Source organism: Vulpes lagopus, chromosome 18, assembly GCF_018345385.1.
Source record: "Vulpes lagopus strain Blue_001 chromosome 18, ASM1834538v1, whole genome shotgun sequence".
NCBI lineage: Eukaryota > Metazoa > Chordata > Mammalia > Carnivora > Canidae > Vulpes > Vulpes lagopus.
The window spans coordinates 21,234,231-21,261,808 of record NC_054841.1 but is presented as its reverse complement, the minus strand read 5'-3'; the positions used below and the strand labels follow the sequence as shown (position 1 = coordinate 21,261,808).

The 27,578-nt window shown below is 42.9% G+C and overlaps 2 protein-coding genes across 2 annotated transcripts in view; one reads left to right on the top strand and one right to left on the bottom strand.

Annotated features, from left to right (window-relative positions):
• The window catches only part of TTI1 (TELO2 interacting protein 1), a 46,965-nt gene extending 23,172 nt beyond the window's left edge, over window positions 1-23,793 (bottom strand). The window contains exons 1-2 of the mRNA XM_041732629.1: window positions 23,672-23,793; window positions 4,623-6,965 (exon numbers count right to left, since the gene is read on the bottom strand). Of these exons, the coding sequence (XP_041588563.1) occupies window positions 4,623-6,924 (2,302 nt within the window). The 5' untranslated portion in view covers window positions 6,925-6,965; window positions 23,672-23,793. The remainder of the gene's footprint in view (window positions 1-4,622; window positions 6,966-23,671) is intronic.
• Window positions 23,794-23,828: 35 nt separating this feature from the next.
• RPRD1B (regulation of nuclear pre-mRNA domain containing 1B) overlaps window positions 23,829-27,578 on the top strand; it is a 52,517-nt gene continuing 48,767 nt past the window's right edge. The window contains exon 1 of the mRNA XM_041732630.1: window positions 23,829-24,360. Within this exon, the coding sequence (XP_041588564.1) occupies window positions 24,210-24,360 (151 nt within the window). The 5' untranslated portion in view covers window positions 23,829-24,209. The remainder of the gene's footprint in view (window positions 24,361-27,578) is intronic.

Here is a 27,578-nt window from a genome sequence, read left to right as displayed (position 1 = left end):
AACCTCATCTTCCAATCACTCCCAGCTGCCTATGAACTAGATATCTTCCCGTTCCTCCAATGTGGCAGGGGTTTTCCTGCCCTAGAATGTTCTGTATGTGCTATTCCTGCTGTCTAGAGTACTTTCCAGGGATGCCTGGGTGGCTCAGCGGTTCAGCGCCTGCCTTTGGCCCAGGGCATGATCCTGGAGACCCGGGATCGAGTCCCACGTTGGGCTCCTGGCATGGAGCCTGCTTCTCCCTCTGCCTGTGTCTCTGCTTCTCTCTCTCTCTATCATGAATAAATAAATAAAATATTTTTAAAAATAGAGTACTTTCCCCACTATGTCACACCTGGCTAATTCCAACTCACCTTTCACATCTCAACACATGTAGAACTTGCCTGGTAAAGCCATCTATCCCTTGACGTCCCAATGCAATTTAGGTCCCTATAGGTTGTCTTATATAGCACCATCTTCTTTCCTATCAACTCAGCATGATTTTTATTTACATTTACCTTGAATTTGCTGTTTAGTGTCTGAATCTCCCACTAGACTCTATGCTCCATGGATTGCCACTGGAATTCAACATGTCCAGCATGGAATGGGTGCTCAAAATAGATGCTGAATGAGAAAATATGGTAGGCTGGAGAATACATACAAGTGACAAAATTCTGAGTACAGGATGCACTCCTGATTAGAAGACAGGCTCTACAGAGTCTTGGAATGGATACAGTCCCTCACATCTGTATTTCTGATAGAAAAGGCTGGCATATTCTCTTCAAAGCTTTTCCTTCTTTGGGATGCTCCAATGCTGCTGAGGTGTTACCTCTAGGGCTCTGCAAAAATGTCTTGGACCACAACAGGGAGGGCCCCAAAAGACAGCATGCTAAAGGGGGTGGGCCCAGGGCTTCTAATTCCTCTCTAACCCTGCAGCTCTGATTTCAACTATTTTTGTATACTGGGGTTCCCCTAGGGCTTCATTTCAAAAATGCCTCTTAACAGTTAAAGAAAGAAACAGCAACGAAACCTGCCCCACCTCCTCCTCCTGAAAACCCTAGTGTGAATTTTCACCCTTTTACAGACAGCAGGAAAAATGCCTCTGATAACCTTTAGCACCTGCTAATCTACTTTCTATGAAGGAGCATGTGCATAGAGCCAGAGCAACAGCAGATGGGAGATGCCAGGGCCAGGCAAATAGGAACAGCAGAGAGCAAATGCTGGAGGAGAGTCTTCAACACAGAACCTAGACATTCTATATGTAAGGGATCAATTATGCCATTTCTTCAATGCCCTGCCCCCAGACATAAGTCAGGCCCTAGTAGACTCCAAGAGATTGCATTCCCAACGAGTTAAAATCAGGACCTAGCATTTACAATGTTCAAAGAGATATGCTGCAAAGATTTCTACATTTAGGCTACAGTAAGGCATTAAAGTTTTTGCTTACAAATGGCTTTTAAACATATGGAAAAGCTCAACCTCACTCTTAATGTAAATTAAACTATAAGGTGCTATTTTTCTCCTATTGGATAAGCAGGGATTGGTAAAAAGCTTGGCAACATAGCGTAGATGAGTGTGTGGCAAAACTGGCACTCTCCTGCACTGCCGATAGGAGCTTAAATTGGTACAATTTCTCCTTGGAGAGAAGTTTGAAACTCTCCATCCGAAACTTAAATGCGGGGCACCTGGCTGGCTCCGTCAGTGGAGCATGTGACTCTTGATCTTGGGGTTATGAGTTCGAGCCCCACATTGGGTAGAGAGATTACTTAAAAACAACAACAACAACAGATTAACTGTACTGTCCTCCATATCAGTATTCCTCCCTAGGAACTTACCCTATTGATATACTCAGACATGTTCAAAATGCCCTATGAAGATACTTATTGCAGCATTTGTGTCTGTGTGTGGTGGCAGAAGAATGGAAACAACTAAAATCTCTACCAAGAAAGGAGCATTTAAATAAATGGTGTGCAGCCACACAACAGAACCTACACAACCGTGAAAATAAGATACCAGTCCTACAGATATGGTTGTAGCACAATCTCTCAGTGGTGAGGTATGTGGGACATGGACTCTTTCTCACTTTACAGGTACCCTATTTTTGTTGCTGTGAGTCATCAGCTAACTGGTAGGTAGTACTCAGCAGTAACTGAACTGATAATTCTTGTCCTCGCTGTGGTCCCTGATGCTTTTTAGCCAACAGTGTGAAACACCATTTCCTAAAACATGTGTTGGGTCCTTTGAAGGCTTCTTAGAGGTTTTCTGAGACCACACTTCCATTCCCATCTTAAAAGAGTGGCCATCAGTCAGATGGAGATCTTATTAGGGTCGTGAGATTGAGCCCCATGTCTCCAGGGAGTCTGCTTAAGATTCACTCTCCCTCTCCCTCCACCACTCCCCTCTTCTCTCTCTCTCAAAATAAAATTAAAAATAAGAGAGTGGCTATCAGACAACTTGAAGACAAACAAACGCAGCACGCAGGGCTGCTCTGATTCACGCAATGATTTACCAGCTCCACCTCAGTGCTGCTTACCATTCCAAATACAAGTGTATTTGGGGTTATTTCAACATTTTCAGAAAAGCTATCCTCCATTTTGCTTCTTTCCCTAGGATGCTCTCAAGTCAATGTTAACCATCCTCATTTTTCCCTCTACAGTGGTGACCTCTCCTATTTCACTTCAATTAAAAAAAAAAAAAGCGCTACACAGGGTTGTTCCTTTTGAGATGACTGAAGACATCAGCAGCCCAAGACAATGCTAATTTTCAAGGCCCCAACTGAGATATCTCCTGAGAGCATATATTTAATAGGGCTTTTCTCAATACAGGTTTTAAAATCTCAAACAGACATGTAGTCTAGTTCCCCAAAGCACTAAAGGTGGAAGTCTGGGCCAGCTTCGGACCATAGAAGCTGGTCACTGTCTCTTACGTATAAGCCTTCAGCCAGTCTCAGCAGTGCTGCCACGAGGGCAGGGGCCTAGTCCTTCTTGGTCACTGCTGACGTCCCAGCGATTAGTCCAGTCCATATACTTCCAAGTGGTTGCAAAATAGAATCCAAGCTCCTTCCCTTGGTTTACAAGGTCATGCAGGGGGTTTATCCTCACCCAGCCTGCCAGCCTTATCTCTTATCACTCTCTCCATAATGGCCTCTCTTCCAGGATCTGAAGACTTCAAGCTCTTTCTTCCCTCCACATCTTTGCACCTTTTCCTTTTGCCTGAATGTTCTTAAAAACCATAAAAAGGATAGGACAGCTCCATACATACCAAGGGGCCCTTCTCAGCCTTAAGGTCTCAGCTCTAGTGTTGCTTCCTCAGAGAAGTCCTCCCTGACCACTCTACTTAAAGTAGCCTAGCCCTGTTGTTCTCTTGCATCAGGTTGTCTCTTTTCTTCATAGTGCTTATTGGATTCTGAAATGAACTTGTTTAATGATTTACTTGTCATCTCTTTTGCAGGAGCAAGAAAGCTTCATGAGTTTATTTGTCCTGCTCACTGCTATATCCTGACTACTTAGCACAGTGTTGGACACATGGCAGCCACTCTTTATTAAATGAATGAATAAAAGAACACTTAGATAGATAGCATATGAATATTCATGAATGAATGCATGCATGCATGAATGGACACTGGAAATAGTCTCAGGTACAACTGTCTCTGTTCCAGCCGCCCTCCTTGCTGTGACAAACTTTCTTACAGGATGTTCGCTTTCTTGGCTGACAAAATATGAGGTCGGTGACATTTCCACTTACCATGGAGGCAATTAGTACTGAAATAAATACTAGAGATATGGTCTTTGGATAAAAAGGACTCAAGTACATAGCTCATTTTTGTTTTTGTTTTTTCAATCAATGACTATCTAATTAGGAGATTCTTTTTCTTATTGTCCAAAACTTTGCATTTTAATGGTTATAGACACCCAACAGGATCAAAAGGAAGGAGAGAAACCTCACACCACCTCATACAATTAAAAGGTTAAAGGTCTAGAAAGTTTCTAGACCTCTGTCCAGTATGATAGTCACTAGCTACATGTGGCTACTTAAGTTAAAATAAAGAATTCAGTGCCTCAGCCACACTAGCTACATGTAGCTAGTGGCTATTGTAATGGACAGAACATACATAGAATATTTCCATCATCACAGAAAGTTCTAGTGGACAGTAATGTTCTAGCTCATCTGTGGTCTGAATAATTTCCTGTTATTCCTGTTCTCCATTAGCACAGATATTGAAAACTCCATGTACTGTCAGAAGCAGTTTGGCATACTAAAAAGAACAAAACTGTCATAAATCCTGGTTTTATTCCTTATTACCTGTGTGACCCTGGCTAAGTAGATCTCACTGAGCCTTAGTTCTTTTCTGTAAAATAAAAATGATGTTTACATTTAGGTTGCAGGGTTTATGTCCCTGACACAGAACAGGCGCTCAATCTGTGGTAGAGATTATTAAAAGTGTGTATATATATATATATATATATATATATATATATATAAGCAGTGGAACCCTGGCATATCACATAGGATTGGACTGACAACTATTCAAATAATGTCCTCCATAGCGTAACCATAACCATAACTGCACACAAAAAAATAAGATTAGGCAAACAAGGATAGTAGGCCTTCCCCCAAATTAGCATTAAAAAAGGCTCAGAATGTACCTAATGCTGCCAGCAGGGCATGCAAAACACCGACAAAGGAAGCAGCTCTCTTATCATAAAATTGGTCCAGGGTGGCCAAGACATCCTGAACCACATCTGCCACCAAAGGAAGCAGGCTAGCATCGGAGTTCCACAACATGACTTCCAAGACTTTTGGGGTATGGGGGTGCAGAGACAGATGACGCAGATTTAAAGAGATCCCATTCACCAAATAGTCCGAATTTTGATTGATCAGGTGCTGCAGAGAGTAGTAGCCACAAGTGTGGCAAATGTCCATCATGGCACTGGTAGCTGCTTGACTGATGAGCAGGGTTTGGTCCCCAGCCTTCTCCAGTACTGGATAGAGGGCTGTCATCAAGAGCAAACGAAAGTCTTTTCCTAGTGCATAAGCAAAGCGGCCAATCCCTTCCAACTGGATGCATATTTGCCAGATGTTGCTGTTCATGGAGCAAATAGTGGGACTTGGCTTTGAGAAGGCTGGAAAAGATGTAACTTGGCAGGTGTGTGCACCAGATGTGATGGCCTGGAGGCCCGACTGCTTCATTGTTAGTTCCTCTCCCACTTCTTCAGATTCGATACAAGTGGTCAAATACCAATTTTCTTGGCTTGTGTATTCTTCAAGTATAGATGTCACAATCTCTCTTAGTTCCTCTGTGCTTGTTTTAATATGGTTTTCATGAAGATTCTCCACTTCCAGGCCAGCAGCCCCTGCAACCAGTTCATTCAGGATCATGGCGGCTTGCTTCCGGTAAACCACAGACTCGCGGTACAGCTCCATAAAGTGATCGATGAGCAAATAGACATCCCCGTAAAAACCGAGAAGCTGACACACCTGCTGCAAGAGCAGGAAAAGCCTCTCATCAGTGAAGAAGCGGAAGTATCTCCTCTGCATTGGGCTCCGTGGCTGCGTAGCCGCAGTCTCTGGAGAAGCACCCAGAGGCTCAGAATTCCAGCACCGCTCCTCAACAACCTTGATGTCAGTCACATCTAATTCTAGAACTTGGATAAGCGCTTTGGAAAGGCGCTGAAGATGGGTCACAGAGTTGAGGACAAAGTTCACTCTGGGGCCCAAGAGTTTCAGATAACCGAGTAACAAGGAGAGAGTAGAGAATTTGCCTTGATCATCCTGGGAGCTCATGAGGCGGGGAAGAGACGTGGCAAGGGAATGCAGGTTTTCTGACAAGATGTCAGCAAAGGCTCTATTGCCGACCACTACTTTCTGATCTGCAAAATGTCTCAGAACTTTACTGCACTGGGCTTGGACTTCAGGACTCTCATCATTTACTAGACCCACCAGAGCCTTCAGAAGGGGTCCAGCTGATCCGACCAGCGACTGGCTGCACTTCAGGAGAAGGGCCTCGACCAGTTCTATCAGGGCCAGCCTCACCTTCCAGTGTGGGTGGCCTGAAACACACTCAATTATCTTTTTAATAAGGATAGTTAATTTGTCGCTGGTGTTTTTTACCCACTTGGCTTCCCTGTGAACCATCAGCTCTGCTACTCTGTGCTCCACTGCAGGCTTTGGTTGGACTTTTGATATCCTTTCAAGCTGTTCATCAGCCATAATGAAACTCACTGTCTTGTAGAAGGTCTTTAGGGAAGACACAATGATGCCATGCCCTTGTTTAAAGTCCCCTGTAATAACCCTAGCCAGTGCCATTGAAATTCCAGGTAAAAAAGAAGCAAACAAATCTCCCAGCTGCTTTTGCTCAAGCTCATCCAAGGACCTCGGATGGTCTTGACAATCACACTGAAAGAGTAGAACCTGTAAACATTTTAAGGCAGCGATTTTAATTTGCTTTGATTTCTCCTGTTCTGCTAGGTCCAAGAGTAAAGACACAGCAAATCCTAAACGAGGCAGGATGGAGGGCTCATAAAAAGCCAGGAGAATGTCCCCGTAAGCCGAGTGCATTAATGTGCTGAGGCCCTGGATCACGGCCAATTTCAACTCCTCGGACACAGCTGCGGGCTTTTGGGACTTGGGTGAATATAGACAAGCAGAGATTTCCGAAAAGAGCTCCTGGAGAAGTACTTGTTCCTTCACACATGTTGAAGAGAGGACGAATGTGAGGCATTCCACCACGCTCTGGATCAAGCGCTCTCTTTTGGGACCCGGTGTCTTCAGCGTAAATCGCAAAGGGAAGAGGATGTACTGCTGCAGCTCCTGAAGGGCGGAGTCACTCACGGCTTGTAATTGTGCCTGCAGATGCTTCACGTTCTCCACCGTCTGGGTCTTTGTGAGCTGAACACACACTGGGCGCAACGCACCAAAGGCCTCCTCAGGAGTATCAAAAACTGCCATTGTGCAGCAGCCTCCTTCTCACTGAGGAAGCATCCTGTGGGCTGGAAGAAAAAAACTTTTCAGTAAAGGTCAAGCTCAAAGCAAATACAAAGTGAACTTGCATTTTTTTAAAAAAGATTTTATTTATTTATCCATGACAGAGAGAGAGAGACAGACACACAAGGAGAGGGAGAAGCAGGCTCCATGTAGGGAGCCCGATGTGGGACTCAATCCCAGGTCTCCAGGATCACGCCCTGGGCTGAAGGCGGCGCTAAACCACTGAGCCACCAGGGCTGCGCGTGAACTTGCATTTAATCAATCAATGGACATTTAGTGGGGGCCTACGTGCCAGCCACCGCACAAGGCATTAGGGAAGCAATGAAGAGAAGTGGCTGCTCTTCTCAGGGGGCCCCAGGCCAGTGAGGGAAACAGATGGACAGTTACAACACAGTCTGCTAAGAAATGGGATGAGCCTGGGCTCATGGTCCTAAGCGAGTGTGGAAGACCTATGCATCAGGAGCCTGGGTAAGCCAGGGTAGGTTTCTCAGGAAGAAAATGCTTGAGCCAGACTTGTGGGAAGAATAATAGGTGTCGTGGGCTAGATTAAGGAGTTTGGCTCTTAACCTGTGGTAGTAATGGAGAGTCACTGAAAGTTTTATCTTTGTCAAGTTGACGTATAACATCATAGAGTAAAATGCACTAGTCTTAATGTGCAGCTCAGTGGATTTTTGTGATGTAGAGATCTATGTGACCACCACCTAAAACAAGACAGAGAATGTTTCCAGCACTCTAGAAGGCTCCCTTAAGCTCTTTTGCAGTCAATTCCTATTTTCCCTGACCAGTGGTAACCTCTATACTGACTTCTATCGCCATGGATTAGTTTTGTCTGTTCTTGCCACGGAGAGGTTTTAAGCAGGAGTTGATAGGATCAACCTGATGTGCTCAGAAGACCCCCCCCACCCCCACCCCCGGGCAGCCAGTGACATGGGAGAATAGCCTGAGCTGGGTGAGACAGAGAGCAGAACAATACAGAAGGCAGTAGCCAGAGAAATGGGGAAATCAGGAGCGCACGCTATCACAGGCATCATGAGTGAAGAGAATCCAGCAGGATGGAAAAACGGAAAGCAGGCAGGCGGTGAAAGGAGACAGGTTTATAGGTGAGCTAAGGAACTGAACAACTTAATACCAGAGAGTCTTTTTTCTCTGTGAGGAGAAGTTCAAAGTCATGGCTGACAGTGAAAAGAAGGGGGGTGGTGGGGTAAACAGAGGGCTTGAGGAGAGAAATAAAAGTTTCAAATACTCCCTTTGGGGAAGCAAAGCATGCTGGGAAGACATAAAAGTGTGGCCCAAGGGTACTGAGGACTGAGCTGGAGACCATAAATGCATATAACTGTAAAATGTTGACACTGGAGGGAAGTTAGAGATCGTCTAGTCTGGTGGAGTCTGTAGGTCTGTCTCTCTCTCCCAATCTCTCTCTTTTGGCTCAACTTGCGGGAGCTTCTGAACAGATGATGCCTCTCCCTGTCCCCAATCCAATGAACCCTCCTGAGCCCCATGGACCACAGGGCTGGCAGGCAAGTGTGCCTGGTGAATGTGGACAAGACCTGCTTAGCCCAGAGAGAAAACCAGTGCTGGATTTTCCTTCTGGGTCAGGAGAGGGCTCCAGGGCAGTGGCCAGGCTCTAAAACCCTGGAGAGAGTTTGCTCCACAGGGCCCCATGGTCTCCTTCAAGGAAGGGCAGTATTGGTTACTGTGAGGCTTGTTGGGGGGATATCTCTTGGTTTCTGTGACACCCCCTCCCCAAGAAGCTAAGGAAGGGCAGAAGCTCAACTGCCCTATTTCAGGCTATTGACACCAGAAGGCTCAGCCAGGGATTATTGCCATCCCACTGGCACCGGCTCACACACAGATCACCAGAGGCTGCTGTGCCGTCCCCTGCCCAAGGTACTATAGTTGGAACAACAGGAGAAGAAAACCACTGAATGGGACCCAGCAGTCAAAGGCAGGAAAAGCAAGCAGAGCACTCTCTGAGGTGGTGTCTGAGATTAACAGAACCACTAAGGGAGACAGATAAGAATATGAAAAATAAAAAGAACAATAAAAAAGTTTGATCACACGTTAAATGATATCTCTTTCAGAATTTTATTTTATTTTTAAGATTTTATTTCTTTACTTAGGGTGAAGAGAGAGAGCAAGAGCATAAGCTGGAGGGAGGAGACAGAGGGAGAAGCAGATGCCACGCTGAGCAGGGAGCCCCACACAGGGCTCGATCCCAGGACCCTGAGATCATGACCTGAGCTGAAGGCAGACGCTTAACCAACGGAGCCACTCAGGCACCCCCCTTTTAGAATTTTAAGGGCGTAATTTTCCACACCAAAAAAGCTCAATTGGTGGGATTAAAAAAAAAAAAAAAGGATGGTTAATTACTGAGATCCAGTCAGTGGTTTGGAAGATCAAGTAGAGCTACTTTAAAACTCAGAGTAGAAATGCAAAGAGATGGAACTCGTGAGATTTGGAGAACCAACATGTAAATAGCTGGGAATTCTGGAAGGAGACAAAGGGCCAGATGGAGGAGCCAGAACAAATAAACAACTGAAACATTTCCCTGAGTTGCAGAAAGATTCATCTGGAGACTGAAAAGACAGAAGGACTCACACCTAGTCACATTCTGGTAAAATTCCTGTATGCTAAAAGAGACAGTGGAAAATCATACATGCTTTCAGGAGAAAGAAACAAATAACTTAAAAGACTGGCTCTAGTTTTCTCATCTGCAATCATGGACACCAGAAGACAATGGACTGCAAATAAAGGACTGTGGCCCCCAAATCCTACATATGGCCAAGATAGTCACCAGTCAGACTGCAAGAACAAGAGCAAGGATTCAGAGAGGGCATTACTCACACACACACACACTCTCGAGGAAGATACTTGAGAAAGGATTCCATTCAAATGAACAACTCGAAATAAGATAAAATGGGAAGATGAATGAGGAAGGAAACAATAACTTTTTTTTTCTTTTAGCGTGGAAAACTTATTTCCAGTAAAATGTTTAAGTGGAAGCCCAGCACACAAGATAGATAAAATCAGACGGTCTGGTTGAAGCTGGAGTGAAGGCAATGGTCTGGGGCTCTACATCTCTCTTATCCATCTCAAGGGTTTCAAAAAGACAACCTGCACCCCCTGGAACTATGCTCTCAGATTATATGACACAAACGGCAATAGGGCTAATGAAGTGGGAACACACAATATATCCAAAACTGAACTCTGATCACTCTTTGGTGCCTCCCTTGGTGATTTATGGCCCTTACCTGGGCTAAAAGCTTAGCCTCTCTTTCTTCTACCTCCCTTTTAATTCCACCATTCTCTTAAATTTCATCAATTCTACCCCTTCAACATCTTTCAAATCTGTTGGTGATAACCATCCATTTAACATTGGACTGACCGTAACTGTTTCCTCGATGGCCCCTGGCCTCACGTGGTTACCCTTCTTGGATCCACATTTTACACTGCCATATAAGTAATCTTCCTGAAACAAAAAATCTGATCACTCTTCTCTGTTTAAAATTCTCCAACTGCACTCCCTAGTCCACCTATTCATGAGGGCCCACCACACAAGGCCCTTCGCCATCAGGCTCCTGCCTATTTCAGTAATCTCAGCTCACAGGGCTTCACCCATCTCACCTGAAACTGCAGCCATGTGAAATGACAAAACGTGCAATTTCCCAAACAGGTGGTGCTTCTTCACATTCAACCACTTTGTCCTGTTTCACATTCACCACTGTGCACACTACTACCACAGTACTTCATACACCGTATTGTTTTGTATCCGTCTGTCCTAGCTACTTTAGACTGGGCCATCCTACGCCTTAAACCTAGAAGCACATCTGGCACATGACAAGCACTCAGAAACAACATCGTGCCTATTCTGCTTTGAAGTTGGATACGGTAGGGTATTGGCAGGCTAATACTCCTAACAACTAGAAAAAGCCAGATAAATTACGAAGATAATTTCTTAAAGCATTAGTAGTTGTGGAAGCAATGAGGACTATGTGGGCGAGTACTCTAGCTAGGGTTGAATGTTCAGTGAGCCCACAGTCAACAGCTGTTTCTTTTGGCTTTTTTTTTTTTTTTTTTTTTTTTGCCCACTCTGGACATTAGCTCAGGAGTACAGCATGGCCCAGGCCGAGGGCCATCACTGAGGCAAGAGAAACCACAATGGTTTAAAAATGTGGTTATGTGGGGCTGAGGGGGGACAAACCTGCAGTTTTCAGACATCTCAAAATACATGGCTTCTGGAAAATAAACGACTAGGAAATGTCCAAATACAAGAAAGAGATCAACTCCTCCGATTCAAGAAACTCAGTAAATCCAGGTTGGCGGTAGAGAGAAAAACACACACAGACATATCACAGTCAAACTGCTGTAAACTAAAACTAAAGAGAAAAATCTTAAAAGTAATGGAGCAGAAAGACTGACAGGTCCTTCTCCACAGAAATGATGAAACCCAGAAGACAGTAGAAGGACATCTTTAAAGAGCTAAGAGGAGGGCAGTCCGGGTGGCTCAGTGGGTTAGCACCGCCTTCAGTCCAGGATGTGATCCTGGAGACCCGGGATCGAGTCCCATGTCGGGCTCCCTGCATGGAGCCTGCTTCTGCCTCTGTCTCTGCCTCTCTCTCTCTCTCTCTCTCTGTCTCTATAAATAAATAAGTAAAATCCTAAAAAGAAAAAAGCTAAGAGGAAATAACTACCAGACTTGCATTTTATACCCTATGAAACCAGCTTTCAAACCTGAAGGTGAAATAAGAGATGGTTTATGGATTAAAAACTAAGTGAACTCATTGACATTAGGTAATGGGAAAAAATAAGGAGAGAAAATGAACCTAGATAGAAGCACGGCTATGTTGGAGGTAATGAAGAACAATGGAATATACTGATATAAATTAATACTAACTGTACAAAACAATATGTCTTTTGCAGTTTAAGTATAGATCTAAAACCAAAATGCAAGATAATGCACAAAAGAAATGACAAATACCCACCATTTGCTTCGACGTGGATGGAACTGGAGAGTATTATGCTGAGTGAAATAAGTCAATCGGAGAAGGACAAACATTTTATGGTCTCATTCATTTGGGGAATATAAATAATAGTGAAAGGGAATAGAGGGGAAGGGAGAAGAAATGGGTAGGAAATATCAGAAAGGGAGACAGAACATGGAAGACTCCTAACTCTGGAAAATGAACTAGGGGTGGTGGAAGGGGAGGGGGGTGGGGGTGACTGGGTGGCGGGCACTGAGGGGGGCACCTTTTTTTTTAATAAATTTATTTTTTATTGGTGTTCAATTTACCAACATACAGAATAACACCCAGTGCTCATCCCGTCAAGTGAGGGGGGCACTTGATGGGATGAGCGCTGGGTGTTATTCTGTATGTTGGCAAACTGAACACCAATAAAACATAAATTTATTATTAAAAAAGAAGGTGCATGGGAAGGGATGTAAAAGGAGTTATGTATACGAAGAATCTCACAGTATCAGGAGGTGGTATGATTATATTAGACTAACATATCAAGAATACATGTTGAAATTTGTAGGGTAAAGTGCCAAAAGAATTATAAAAGAAGTATACTTAGTAAATTCAGACAGCGGAAAAATGGAATAAATATTTTTGGATTTATCTAAATACAGGTAAAAAATGAGAAAAAGAGAAGCAAAACCTGTGAGTCAAACAGAAAATAAATAATAGAATGGTAGACAGATAGAAGGCTCACTGAAATAATGATTACATTAACACAGACTTTCTCAACAGTGGCACCATTGACATCTTGGGTTTGATAATTATTTGTTAGTGGAAGGCTGTCCTATGCATTGTAAGATATTTATTAGCATCTTTGGCCTCTGTCCCCCAGATGCCAGTAGCATTCCTCCAGGTGTGACAACCAAAAATGTCTCCAGACACTGCCAAATGCCCCATGGAGGGCAAAAATGGCCCTTGGATGAGAACCATTGGTATAGTCATCAAAATCCTAATGGGGGGAACACCTGGGTGGCTTAGCGGTTGAGCGCCTGCCTTTGGTCCTGGGCGTGATCCTGGAGTCCCGGGATCGAGTCCTACATCAAGCTCCCATCATGGAGCCTGCTCCTCTCTCTGCCTGTGTTTCTGCCTCTCTCTCTGTGTCTGTCATGAATAAATAAAAAGTCTTAAAAAAAAATCCCAATGGGATTTTTGTAGAAAGTAACAAAATGACTCTAAAGTTGATATGGGAATGCAAAGTGCCTACAATAGCAAAGACAATCTTAAGGAAGAGGAATTAGATTGGTAAATTATCGTAGTAGAAGTTCTTACGCTATCTGATTTCAAGATTTACTATACAGGTACAACAAGTAAAGTCAGTGTGTTATTAGCATAAAGAATGACAAACAGAATAGACCCTTCATATGCAACAAATCCATATACCTCACAAAGGCAATGCTGAAATGACCTGGTGGAAAGAACAGTCTTTTTAATGGAAGGTGCTGTGTCACTTGGCTATCCCCTTATGGAAAAATATGTATGTCTTGATTCTATCTGACATTGGATTTAAATGTGAAATGTAAAGAAAATGTAAGGAAACAGAGAAGAGCATCTTTGTGATCTTGGGGTAGGCAAAGATTTCTTAAACGGGATACAGAAAAGGGCTAACTATAAAAAAAAAAAGGATAAATTGGATTACATTTGAGTTAAGAACTTCTGTTCATCAAAAGACATCATTAAGAGTGAAAAGACAATCCATAAAGGAAGGAAATATGTTTGCTATATATCTGACAAAATACTCATATTGATAATAAAAGATTTTTCATAAATCATTAGGAAGAAGACAACCCAGCAAAAAACATAGGAAAGGACTTGAACAGACATATCAAAAAAGGAGATTTCCAAATGGCTAATCAACATATGAAAAAAGACACTAAACATCATTAGTCAGGAAAATGCAATTTAAAACTTCAATAAAATACTGTTATACACCCACCAGAAGGGCTAAGCTGAAAAAAAAGGGAGAAAAAAGACAATGAAAATACTAGGTGTTAGCAAGGAAATGAAGCAACTAGAACTCTCATTCAGTGCTGGTAGGAGTGTAAATTGGTGCAACTAATTTGGAAAACTCTTTGGCAGTATCTATTATTTTAAAGGTGAACATATGCATGCTCTATTACCTAGTAATTTCACTCTTTGATAAATGCTCAACAGAAATGCATACATAAATATATCAAAAGGTGTGTCAAGAATTGACACTCTACACAATTGCCCCTGAAAATACTTGAATGCCCACCTCCAGTAAAATGGATAAATTGTGGTATATTCTCTAAATGGAGTATTACACAGATGAAGATTTACCACAATTGGACATCTTCAAAAGAACAGGTTATAGACTCAGAAATATATAAACTAGCTTTCTGTAAGGAAGAGAATATACCAAATTGCTACTTTGACATGACTATAAAAGGCAATCATATACCTTTATGGGATGGCCATGAAATCACACTTGTGTGACAATATGTCAATTACAGAAGGAATTGTTTAGAGATTTAGAGACTTAGGAGTCCTAGCTTCTATTCCTATAAAATGCAACCCTGATTATTTAAAGTGGTGCTGCAAAGTTTGATGTTTCTGTAACTGACAGCACCAGGGTGTTCTGGCCCACTGGGATGAGGCATTCAGAAAGAGTGGATTATCTGGCTGAGTAGAGAAAACCGCCCAGAGTTCAACTGTGGCAGACAGTTGACTGAATAAACATAAGCCTGAATAACCAGTTCCCGATTGCTGATGGTCAACTACACCCTTCCTAGTTCAGCATACCCACACTGTGCTTATGGGAAGCAGTCACTGGAGAGGCAAGGGAAGAGAATTGCAACCATAGTGCATGGGTGAGCCCATTCCCCCCATAGCCCCTTCTCTCCCCATCCTCCCCTCCTCTCTCTGCCTTGTCACAGGGATAGGCTAGGGACCATCCCTGGGCCATGGCATACAGGTGGTGAAGACAAATGGGACAACAGGCACAGGATAAGGTACTATACTTTACAGACACTTAAAGGATAAGATGGTAGATCACAAGGCACTTACTATATCATACAATCAAGAAGTGAAAAGGGGAGAAAAAGAAAGAAGTCCAAAGGACAACTGGAAAGAGAATGAACATCAACTGTGCAGTGTTCGTGGAGGGAGGAGGATTTGTGCTGGAATTCAGGAATTACCTTTGGGACCGTGAAGGAAGGCTGCTCAAAGTAAAACACCTGTTACAAGCAAAAGCAAGAAGGAAGAAAAGTCAAAGCATCTAATAAATGCAGAGGCAAGACAGAGATGCCATCACAGCAAGTAAGCCACACTTCACCAAGGACTGACATTCTGACTACCTGAGCCTTTGCACTTGCTGTTCCACCATATATTCATCTTTTAGGCCTTTGCTCAAACATAAACACTGAGTGAGCCTTCTCTGATCACTCCTATTTAAAACTGCAATCCATCCTCACTCTTCCTCTCCCTGGCACTCCCTATCTCCTTTCCCTGACTTCAGAGTTTTTCTCCATAGCACTTAGCACCATCCATCAAACCAGATTACCTACCTATTTATTTGTTTATTGTCTCTCTCCTCTCACTAGAATATAGGCTCTAGGAGAGTGATAATTGACAGGTTTGTTTATTGCTTCTGGCACACAGCAGGCATTCAATAAATGCTTGTTGAGTCAACAGCCATATTCTGGTTCTTTCATTGCTAGAGCTTTATTATCAGCTATGCCTGAATTGGATCTGGGTAAAAACTTCCATACTCTTCTTCTCTTGGGGTAATTCCTATGGGTAGATGACATCATCCTTTATGATAGGGTCTTGTTACATTAATTCTTTTTTTTTTTTTTTTTTTTGTTACATTAATTCTTAAGGGGGAATCATAGCTCTAGATTTTGGCTAGGCCACTTTTAGGCTGTTTCCAAGACAGGGACAGAATAAGAACACAAATCTGGCTATCTGGATTCAAGTCCTGGCTCTACATCTAGCTGTGTGATTTCCATGAATTTCAATTTTCTTCAACATAACATAAATTTGGTAGATAAGATTTTTCTCCAAAAGTCCTAACTTTGAATAACCAGCATATGGATAAAAAGACTGGGTTCAGATTCCAAAAACAAGAGTTCCGACATAAGAATTGTCAAAATAGGTTCTCGAACAGAAGGAAGAGAATTAATATTTGTTGGAGAAAACCTCACCAAATGCCAGGCATGTACTAGGTATTTTATGTACATAAAAATTCCTCATCCATCAGCTGAGTAACACAAGGCTCAGAGAGGCTAAGTGATGCCCATGGTCACGCAGCAAGCAATGCTAGACCTGGAATTCACCTGAAGCCTATGTGACTTCAAAGGCTGTATGCACACTTTCCACCATACCAGAGGTTCCTCCAGTCTGCTTATTAGAATCCAAGGGGAACAACATAAGCACAGATTCCGGGGCCCCACACCAGAGCTACTGAATCAAAACCTACTTTGGGGTGGGGGGATGGTAGGTATGCTTATGAATCTATTTTAAGTTTGCAAGGTCAGCGTGATGACCAGCCAGGCCTGGTATACATTCTACACAAACTCTGTCTTCTGAAGAATGAGAACCAGGTGATGAAAGTACTTGCTCAGTATCCATCTGGCAGTAGTGTGCAGAGTACGCTGGAGGACTACTACCCTGGGTGAAACTGACTGGTTTATTTGTACACCTCTCCAACCAAACAGTATACTTTTTTAGTGTTGCAGCTTTACTTGTGATTTTTCCCAGTAATGGGTACAGTATCTGCCAGTTTCCACTGTTTGTTTAATAAATGAGTAAAAGAAGCTGGATGAACATTAAACCTCTAGTATATCTGAAACTTTGTACCTTCCTACTCATCTTTCTTTCTGCCTAGAAATGTTTCCTTTGCATATACTATGTGCCATGTACTGTGCTAAGTTCTTGACAAGGAAAAGGAGTTACAAAGTTAACTGGAGGGACTTAGCCCTGCAAGAGAGGAGTATACAAAATAGAAGGTGGAGGAGGGGAATCAAGGAGACTTTCCATAAATCCTTCCTGAAACTACTTTAAGCTCATTTCCTTTCTAGCTGTTCTCTATAGAGTAGTTGTGAAATTGTGCCTTGTATTACACTAATACTATGTATCTAAAGCTTCTACTAGACAAGATTTTTGGTAGGCAATACATTTTAGAAAAGCAATTCTTAACTTAGAAAAGGGTGTACATCAAGAACATATGTTCCTTTCCCTCACCAGCAGGGTAGTGTCAGAGGAGGCCTAGTGGACAGTAGGACTTTGGCTACTGTCCTGTAATAATGAGGCCACCCCCAGTGAAGTGCAATGGATACTAAGTGGGGAGCTAGAAGTCTCACTTCTCCTAGGAAGTAATGAGGAGCCCTTCCCTTTGGGTGTCAAAGGAGGCTGAGAGAGGACTCTGGACTTCTGTATTGTACTTGGTTCCCCTGCCAGAGTGGCATCAGAGAAAGCCAGCTAAAACAGAAGACTTAAATAGGATCCAGAGTATCAGAACATAATGCAAAAATGTCCAATCAAAAATCATTCATCATACCAAGAACCAGCAAGATCTCAAACTGAAAGAAGACAATCAATACACCAAACACTGAGATGACAGAGATGTGAGAAATTATTCGACAAAGTTACTAAAGCAGCCATAATTAAAATGCTTCAAGAAGCAATTATGAACTTACTTGAAGCAAATGAAAGAACAGAAAGCCTCAGCAAAGAAGGAGATATAAAGAAAAAAATACATGGAAATTTTAAAACTGAAAAATTCCATAATAAAAAGGTCAGTAGTTGAGATTAAGAGTAGAATGGAGAAGACGCAGGAAAGAATCTATGAGCTGCAAAACTTAATTAGGTAGTTAGAAACTACCTAATCTGAACAACTGAAAGAAAATAAGACTGAAACGAGCTTTAGGGACCCACAGGACTGTAACAAAAGATCTAAGAGTTCCAGAAGAAGAGGAGAAAAAGGGTAAGTTTGAAAAAGTACTCAAATAAATAATGGCTGAAAACTGACCAAATTTGGCAAGAAACATAAATGTATACATTCAAGAAGCTTAGTGAACCCAAACAGAATAAACCCAAAGAAATTTACACCAATTACCAATTTATACCAATATAATTTCAGATAATTATTTAATTATCACATCATAATTAAACTGCAGAAAACGAATGACAAAAAAATCTTGAAAACAGCCAGAGAAAAATGATACCTTGCTTTTAGGGAAAAAACAATTGAAATGACAATGGATTTATCATCACAAACCATGTATGCCAGAAGAAAGTGGCACAGTAACTTTGGGGGGGAGGGGAGAACTGTAAGACAGAGAATTAAGACGGAGAATTCTATACCCAGCAAAAATGTCCATCAGGAATGAAGGGGAAATGGAGTCATTTTCAGATAAAGGAAAACTAAGAGACTTTATCACCAGCAGGCCTGCTCTAAAAACATGGCTGAAGGAAATCCTTTAAACAGAAAGGACACATCAGAAAAAGGAATATTGAAATGTCAAGGAGGAAGAAAGAACACGGTAAGTGAAGATACATATAAATATAATAGGCTTTCCCTATTCTTTTGAGTTTTCTAAATTGTGTTTGACAGTTGAAGCAAAAATTATATCACTGTCTGATTTGGATCTAAATGTGAATGTAGAGGAAATATTTATGACAATTATAAGTGGGAGAGAATAAGGAAACATAAAGGGAAGTAAGGTTCCTATACTTTACTAGTAGTGGTAAAGATAAGTTACATACAAATAACGTAATACCTAGAAGAACCATTAATAATGGTTCCAAAGGGACACCTGGGTGGCTCAGGAGTTAAGCGTGTCTGCCTTTGACTCAGGCCGTGATCCTGGAGTCCCAGGATCGAGTCCCGCATCGGACTCTCTGCATGGAGCCTACTTCTTCCTCTGTCTATGTCTCTGTCTCTCTGTCTCTCATGAATAAATATATAAAATCTTAAAGAAAAAAATAGTTCCAAAGAGATACATTCAGGAACACTATTGATAAAATGGGATTCTAAGAAATGTTCAAGTAACGGGATCCCTGGGTGGTGCAGCGGTTTAGCGCCTGCCTTTGGCCCAGGGAGCGATCCTGGAGACCCGGGATCGAATCCCACATCGGGCTCCCGGTGCATGGAGCCTGCTTCTCCCTCTGCCTGTGTCTCTGCCACCCCCCCTCTGTGACTGTCATAAATAAATAAATAAATAAATAAATAATTAATTAATAATTTTAAAAATATATTAAAAAAAAAGAAATGTTCAAGTAACCTATAAGAAAGCTGGAAAAAAAAAACTAGAGAAACAAAAACAGAACAAACAGAAAACAAAAAATAAAATGGAAGATTATGCTCTAACATATCAATAGCCATATTAAATATACCAATATACCAATATACCAATGAAAAAACAGATATTATCAAAGTAGATTACAAAATATGACCTGACTCTATGCTCTCCACAAGAAACTCACTTCAAATATGACATAGGTAGGTTGAAAGTAAAAGCACACACAGAAAGATATACAAACATTAATCAAAGGCAAGTAAGAGTGGCTATATTAACATCAGGTAGACTTCAGAGCAAAGAAAATGACCTGAGAAAGAGGGACATTCTATAATCATTAAAGGGTCAACCCATCAAGAAGACACAGCAATACTAAAAGAATTATGTCAAGACACAAATCCTAAATACAAAACAACCACAAAATATGTGAAGCAAAAATGCATTAAAACTGAAAGTACAGGTGGTCACCCCAAGTACAGGTGGTGACTTCAACATTCTACTGTCAACAATTGACAAAATTGGTAGAGAATCAGCAAGGATAACAGAAGAACTCAACAACACATCTACCTACAGGATCTAATTAACATTTAAAGAATACTCCAACCTACAACAGGCAACCCTTTCAAGTGCCCACAGAGCATATATCAAGACAAATCACATCCTGTGTCATGACACAGAGAATATAGTATGTCCCCCAACTATGATAGAATCAAACTAGAAATCTCTGTAACAGAGAGAAAGGAGGAAAATCTCTAAACACTGGGAAACTAAGCAACATATTTCTCAATAATCCATGGATCAAAGAGGCAATCTCAAGGGAAATTCTAGAAGATACATAGAAACAAATGAAATTTTTTAAAAAGATTTATTTATTCACGAGAGACAGAGAAAAGAGAGAGAGGCAGAGACACAGGCAGAGGGAGAAGCAGGTTCCACACAGAAGCCCGACGTGGGACTCGATCCTGGGACCCCTGGGCCCATGCCCTGGGCCAAAGGCAGGCGCCAAACCACTGAGCCACCCAGGGATCCTAAAGGAATGAAATTTAGTAAAAATACAATGTATCAAAATTTGTGGGACACAACTCCAGTCATGCTGAGAGGGTAATTTTTTTTTTTTTTTTGCGAGAGAAATTTATTGTAGTTAATACATACATTAAAAAAGGGAAAAGGTCTCAGATCAATAATCTAAACTCCCACCTTAAGAACCTGGAAAAGGAGGAGCAAAATAAAACCAAAGCAGGCAGAAAGAAGGAAATAATAAAGAGAACAGAAATCAATGAAATTGAAAATTGAAAATAGAGAAAAATCAATGAAACAAAGAACTGGTTTTTTGAAAAGATCAATAAAATCAACAAACTTCTAGCAAGACTGAAAGAGGGAAAGACAGAGATATCAAAGGATGATACAGGAATATCACAAAAACTTCACACACATATTCATTTGACAACTTAAATGAAATGGTGACTTCCTCAAAAAATACTACAGCTCACCCAATATGAAATAGATTATTTGACCAACCTTATAACGTTTGCCATTTAAAAACTCAAAAAGAAAAAGAAAACAAATCCAGAGGCCCAGATGGTTTCACTGGGAATTTCTATCAACCGTTTAAGGAATTAACACCAATACTACACCATTCTAGAAAAATGAGGAAATTTTTCCAACCTATTTTACCCTGATCCTGAAACCCAACAAATACATAAATCAAAAAACTGCAGACCAATTTCCTTCATGAACATAGATGCAAAAAAATCCTAAATAAAATATTATTAGATATACTTTGCATGTAAAAAGAATTACACACCATAACAAAGTAGGGTGTATGCTAGGGATGGAAGGCTGACTCAATATCTGAAAATCAATCAGTGTAATTACGTATTAACGGGCTAAGGAAAAATCACAGGATTCTATCATCTTATCTTTCAGGCTTCTAAATGCTGAAGTGTTTGAGGAATCAGTCATTGAATTTCTCTTCTTTCTGGTCCTATTCTCCCTATGACTCCCATACTTATATCTCTCTCAGATCTCTCCCTTGAACTCTAGACCCATACATAAATCCAACTGCCTATGAGACACCTCTATCTGGATAGGCATTTCCACGTGGGTATGTACAAAGCTAAACTCCTGCTTTTGCTCCCCAGATCAGCTCTTTCTGTAATTCAATAAATGCAAACTCTCATCTTTATGGTTGCTTGGGCTAAAACCTTTGGGGCCATATAGACTCATCTTTGTTTTATACCTTATATAATTTGTCAGCAAATCCTGTTCTTCCTCTAAAAGACAGAATCCCCGGATTCCTATCCCCAGAATCTGACCATCTCTCACCACCTCCACCCTGTTCTGAGTCATCCTTTCACCTGGGTTATGACAACAGCTGCTGAACTGCTCTTCCTGCTTCCATCCTTGCAGTCTTGCTGTTCTCTGCTTAACAGCCACGATGGTTCTCTTTTGCTCAAAAAGCATTCAGTGAACTCTTATTTCATTTTGAGTATTATCTAAAATCCTTCCTACTGTTTACAGGTCCCTACATGATATGGTCCATGTCATGTGGTCCCTGGCTACTTTTCTGAGCTCATTTCCAGCATTCTGGTTCACATCACTCCCGCCTTACCATGTGTCCTGCTGTTCCTCAAAAATGCCAACAATGGTCTGACAATCGCACTTGGTTTTCCTTCTGCCTGGAACAACATTCCACCATACAGGATATGGCTTGTTCTCTCATTTCTTTCAGGACTCTGACCGAATGTCACCCTATCAGGGAGGCCTTTTTTGATCAGTATATATAATACACTCCTACCCTCCCACAAATGCATTCTTCATCCTCCTTACCCTTCTTGATTTTTATTCAAGGTAGAAACCATTTTCTGACTTGTTTTATACTTGCATATTTATTAAATCTATCTTCTCTTGCAGAAGGTCAGCTTCTGGGGACGTAGATTGGCTTTGCTTAAAATAGTGCTTGAGACATAGGTGCTCAAAAATTATTTGCCGAAAAAATGAATCACTGGCTCAGGAGTGAGGACTTTGGGATTAGACATCAGATAACTTTGATGTGACTCCTAGCTCTGTCATTTTCTATGTCCAAGTGATACCGGACAGATTACTCAACTATGTTTTATGTTTTCTCATCTTTCAAATAGTGATAACAATCCACATCCCACAGAAATGTTGTTAAGGATCAAGTAAAACAAAATATGTAATGTGCTTAATACAAAGTGATTTGGTGTAAGTGTTCAGTATGTGATAGTGCTGCTTAATATAGAAACATGGTCCAGATTTGAACTCAGGGGCCCTAGGTTACAATTATAACCACATTTTGACTGTGTAATTTTAGGGCATTTGCCTTTTTTATATTAATTCACCCAATCAGCTATGAATAAGGTGGCAGGATGAGAAAACTAAAAAAGATGCAGTCCTTTCCCTCTAATCTTAGTTATGTGATCTTGGGTAGGTCTAACCTAACCTGTCTTGTTTCCTAATTTGCCAAATGAGAATAACATAATAACTACCTTATATAGCTCTGTCGTGAGGATTAAATGTGTTACTGTGTGAAAACAGCATCTAATCTGATAGCAATTGCTCACTATGTTGGCTACAAATATGATCACGATGATTCTAGTCTGGAAGAGGAGTGAAAGAGCTAAACAAAGAGCTACAATATGGTGCAGTGAGAGCAAAAACAGTCAACTAGAAGAATGTCTCTTAACTAGGGTTTCCCCGTAACTGGTAAGTTCCACGATAACCAGGATCTTTTAAAACTCTGTTATGTGTACAACAACCTAACTCCCTACCACCAACCCCACAGCAGCTGGAAAGGCAAATTTCTCTACTGATTGGATCGTTTGGAATTTAAAACGTTTTAAAAATACGTAAAGAGGATAGTCTCAAATACTGTTTTGAAGGAGATCAATGGAACCAATGACCTCCCTGCCCCCACTCTCAAAAAGGTTAACATATTGCTTAAATTTGAGAAACGGTCAAATGGGCCCCCCAGAGGGCAAGGGCAGCACAAGGGCAGCACGCAATTTCCTCAAAGAAGCAACTAAATTAAGAGCACAAAGGTGTGTTTTATGGCAGTGCTGTCAGAGTAAAGCTCAGAACTGGACATTAAAGGGTGGTCCTGGAGATTGAGTGGGGGCACCAGATGAGAAGGCGGGGGGCGGGGGGTCACCTCTGGAGAAAGAACAGCAAGAGCCAAGGCGTGAAAAGTGCACGTGGGTGGCTTGGCACAACCAAAGGAAGCTGGGGGTGGGGGGGGCGGAGAGCAGGACGTGTACGGAGACGACTGCGGCCTGGGGCCTGCCAGACGAGGGAGAAAGCGCCCCCCCGCCCCGTACCCATTCCTGATCCCTCGACATGAGTGTCTCTACCGGATCTCCCTCTACGGGTTCCCGGTTGCTGGGTTCCCTCTTGCTCCCGCCACTCTTCCCTTACCTCGTCTTCCAGCCTTTCCCTCACTCTCCCGCCTCCTTCGCCCCGCCGGAAGTGACGTGTAACTAGCGCGCCACAGAGCGCCAGAAAGGTTCTGCGGGAGCGGGAGAAAGGGTTCCGGAGAGACTCCCTGCGCCTGCGTGCGGGCGCGAGCGGTCAAAGCGCCTTCCGGAGGCCGCCGGATTGCGCTTTTTTGCCGGTCTGTCGCTTTCGAAGTGCCCTGAGCGAGGTTCGGGGAGGCCGCCGCCACTGGAGGGGCGTTTTTCTGTAGCTCTGACACCTCCCGGTGCCCAGCTACTCCGGCCCTTGCCCTTTGACCCTGCTCGCGGCGGGGTGAGAGGTCGGTGGCCATCTTGTGGCGGCGGCGCGGGCGGCTGTTACTGCGGAGACCCATCCCCTCCCCCTCCTCGCCCCCCTGGCCGTCAGTCAGTCAGTAAAGAGCCCCGCAGGCGGTCCGGTGAGGCCCGGGCCTCGTGCGGTCGCTCCTCCCGCCGCACTGGGCGGCCCAGGCCGCTCCCTGCAGGGCCCCGCCGCCGCCACCATGTCCTCCTTCTCCGAGTCGGCGCTGGAGAAGAAGCTCTCGGAGCTGAGCAACTCTCAGCAGAGCGTGCAGACCCTGTCGCTGTGGCTCATCCACCACCGCAAGCACGCGGGACCTATCGTTTCTGTGTGGCACCGAGAGCTCCGCAAAGGTAAACACCCCCTGGGCCCTCCCCCCATCCCACTCCCGAGGCTCCCCTCAGCTTCTTGCTTTCCAAGCCCGGGCCTCTGCGCCTCTGAGGGGCGCCGGCAGTGTTATCCCCATTTCTCAGAGAAGGAAACTGAGGCCCAGGAAGGTTCAGGGTACTTGCGTGAGGCTCCCAGACTGCGAGCTCGTCCAACCCCCCGCCCCCCCCTGCCCCCCCCGCTACTCCTGACACCTGGGACTGTTCTTATCTCGACAGCCTCGTAGAGGGCACTGGCCCTAGGCTGTTGTGTGCCCGTGGCTCGGCTGAGCGTTTGGAGTGAGAACCAGAGCACTCTGGAGTGAGACTGCCCACCGGGATGCAGTCCTGGCTCAGCCGCCTACTAGCCGGATGACACTGGGCTAGGGGCTTCATCTCTGTGCTTCTGGTTTTCTCATCCGGAGGACGAGGACGAGGACGAGGACGAGGGTAGCTGCCCCTTGCAGAGCCTTTATTCTGTGCGGGTCAACCATGCCAAGACCTTTCTGAATATCCTCACACTGGGTCCTCGGACACATCTGTGAAGTGGGTACAGTTACCCCCATTGTGGACGCCTCGGGGGCCGAGCTGCCTAGACCTTGCCTCTCAGGCTCGTGCATCTTTCATTGATTCCAGGCCCTGCTCAGGATCTGACAGACGGACCCCGAGCTCAGCCCGTTCAGTGCCAGGCACCGGGTTGGATGCCTGATAACACGTTGGCTCCAGAGGCCATCTGCCTGGAATTTAAGCCTGATTCTGCTATTCACTGACCCCAGCGGCTTAGCCTCTCTGACCCTCAGTTTCCTTACCTATGACATGGAGGTGATGAAGACTGATATTTACTGTGCCTTTAATTATGTGCCCGGTGCAGTACTGGTATTTTTACATACACTGTCATTTTTTAAATTCTCAGAGTTCTCTGGAGTAGGAACTTTGCAGATGAGGAAAACTGAGGCTCAAACAACTTGGCTGTGGTAAGGAGTAAACAGGAAAATCCAAATGAACATCTAGCATGGTGTCGAGTACAGTAATGGTGAAAAGGGACTACTGGTGACTCAGTGTAAGGCATGGTCTTTGCCTTCAAGTTGCTTTTAGCCTGGTGGGGCAGGATGGGCACTTTTATAGCTGTTAACCTGATAATTCCCTACCAGGAAGCTGAGGAAATGAAGCTTAGAGCCATTTTGGAGCTTAGAGCAGCCTCTGTGTAGTAGGCCCTTGATAGCATAGGAAGTAACTTTACATGTGTTTTCTACTCTCTGTGAGATGGAGAAGGTTAAGTGGTGTTTTCAGTGCCTTAGACCTGGTGAGGCTAGATTGCATTAGGCTGTCAGACACCAAGATCCTGGATTCTTCCAGGAGACCAACCCAGTTCTAGCCTCGCAGAGACTCGCCTTCCCACAAATACATGTGCTGTATGCTGTACTGAGATGGGGTCCCCTCTGGGCAGTTGGAGAATAGAGTCTGGAGCCCCCGAATTCTCCTTCTTCTACCCTTGAGTTATGGAAAATAACAATTTAGAGAGTGCATTCATCTATGAAGCACTTTTAACCCTAATCTCATGTGATCCTAATTTCATAGTACCTTATGTTTTAAGGAGACCAGCATTGTTATCTCTCTTTTATAGATGAGAAGGTAAAGATATGAAGAGATTAGTGCTTTGTTAGGGGCATATTGCTGGAGCATAAGTAAGAGCCCTCTGATGCCAAAATTTGTACTTTCAAGTATCCAGTGCCTCAGTGCCCCTTAGTAAGTGAAGATGATCATTTGGACTCCAACCAAACCCATAGCACTTATGTTGATCAGAATTAGTCAATGTATCCCACCCCATCCCATACCAATTTAGCATTTATTCCATGCTTACTAGTTCTGTCTTTTTCACTAGGTTTGTGTTTTGAGGGAGAAACTAGGTCTCCTTGTTTCTTTTCAACACCTATAACATTTAGCATGGTGCCTGTTACACAGTTTAAAAATAGGTTAGGAGTTCGATTGTCTCCAACTTCATTTTCATGGTTGAACAGAGGATCTAAACAGCACGACCTAATACAACTTTCTGTAAAATGTTTTATATCCATAATGCCCAACAAGGTAGCCACTTGCCACATGTGGCTATTGAGCATTTGAAATATGTGACTAAGGAATTTAAAAAAATTTTTTTAAGATTTTATTTATTTGAGAGGGAGAACTCAGGGGAGGGGGAGGGCAGAAATAGGGGGAGAGGTAGGTTCCTCATGGGGCAGGAAGCCCAATGTGGGGCTTGATCCCAGGACCCCAAGATCATGAGCTGAGCTGAAAGCAGACACTTAACTGTCTGAGCCACCCAGTAGCCCCAAGGAACTAAAATTTTAAATAATTATGCTAGTTACAATTCAAGTGTTCAGTAGCCATATATGGCTAGTAGCTACCATATTGGATAGTGCTAAGGTAGAGGATGCTCTTCCAAGCCTCAGGATACAGCTTCTTAATACCAAGGCTTCTTTCATGAATTGAGAATGCCTCCACAATGAAGTGGAAAAAGATTTTATGCCTTCAGTTCAAATTGACTAGCCCCTTAGATTCTGGCCCACCCTGAGTCTTTAAAAGTGGACATTTCTATCTGTGGTTAAGTCATTTTCCCTAAGATGTTCTATCTTAGGGAAGATGTTCTTCTCAGACTATCTTTGAGTCGCTGTCAAAATATTTACAGGATTTAAGAAGTTATTATTATTTGCTTAACTACTACTTTTATTCCTGATGGGTTATTGTCTTTCCACTTTCTAGGAATAATTCTTAATGTATCCCTTTGGGCTCTGTTCTAGGTAGAACTTTCCTTTATGGAGAAGTTTGATGTAAAATGCTCTTAGATGAATATTTTTTAGTAATGTTTTTATATGCTGGCATGAATGCAGATAAATAGGCTCACACACACACACACACACACACACACACACCCCAACTTTCTTAGATGTCAAAACCAGCTAAACAAGTTAAATTTTTTGGTCAACTAGTTGTATAAATTTTGCCTAATAACTATTCCATCCCATTTGGAATAGGCATAGATAGAGGGTAAAAGGATTTATTTTGTCATATTGGAAAGCTGTCTCAACAAGTGAGCTGTCACCTGGGACTAGAGTAGAGGGTGTATGTGTTCAAGTGGTCAGGGCTTTGTGATACCACTTTTACACACATGCTGACTTTGGCTTCAGGATGCTGGATGTAGAGGGATAGCG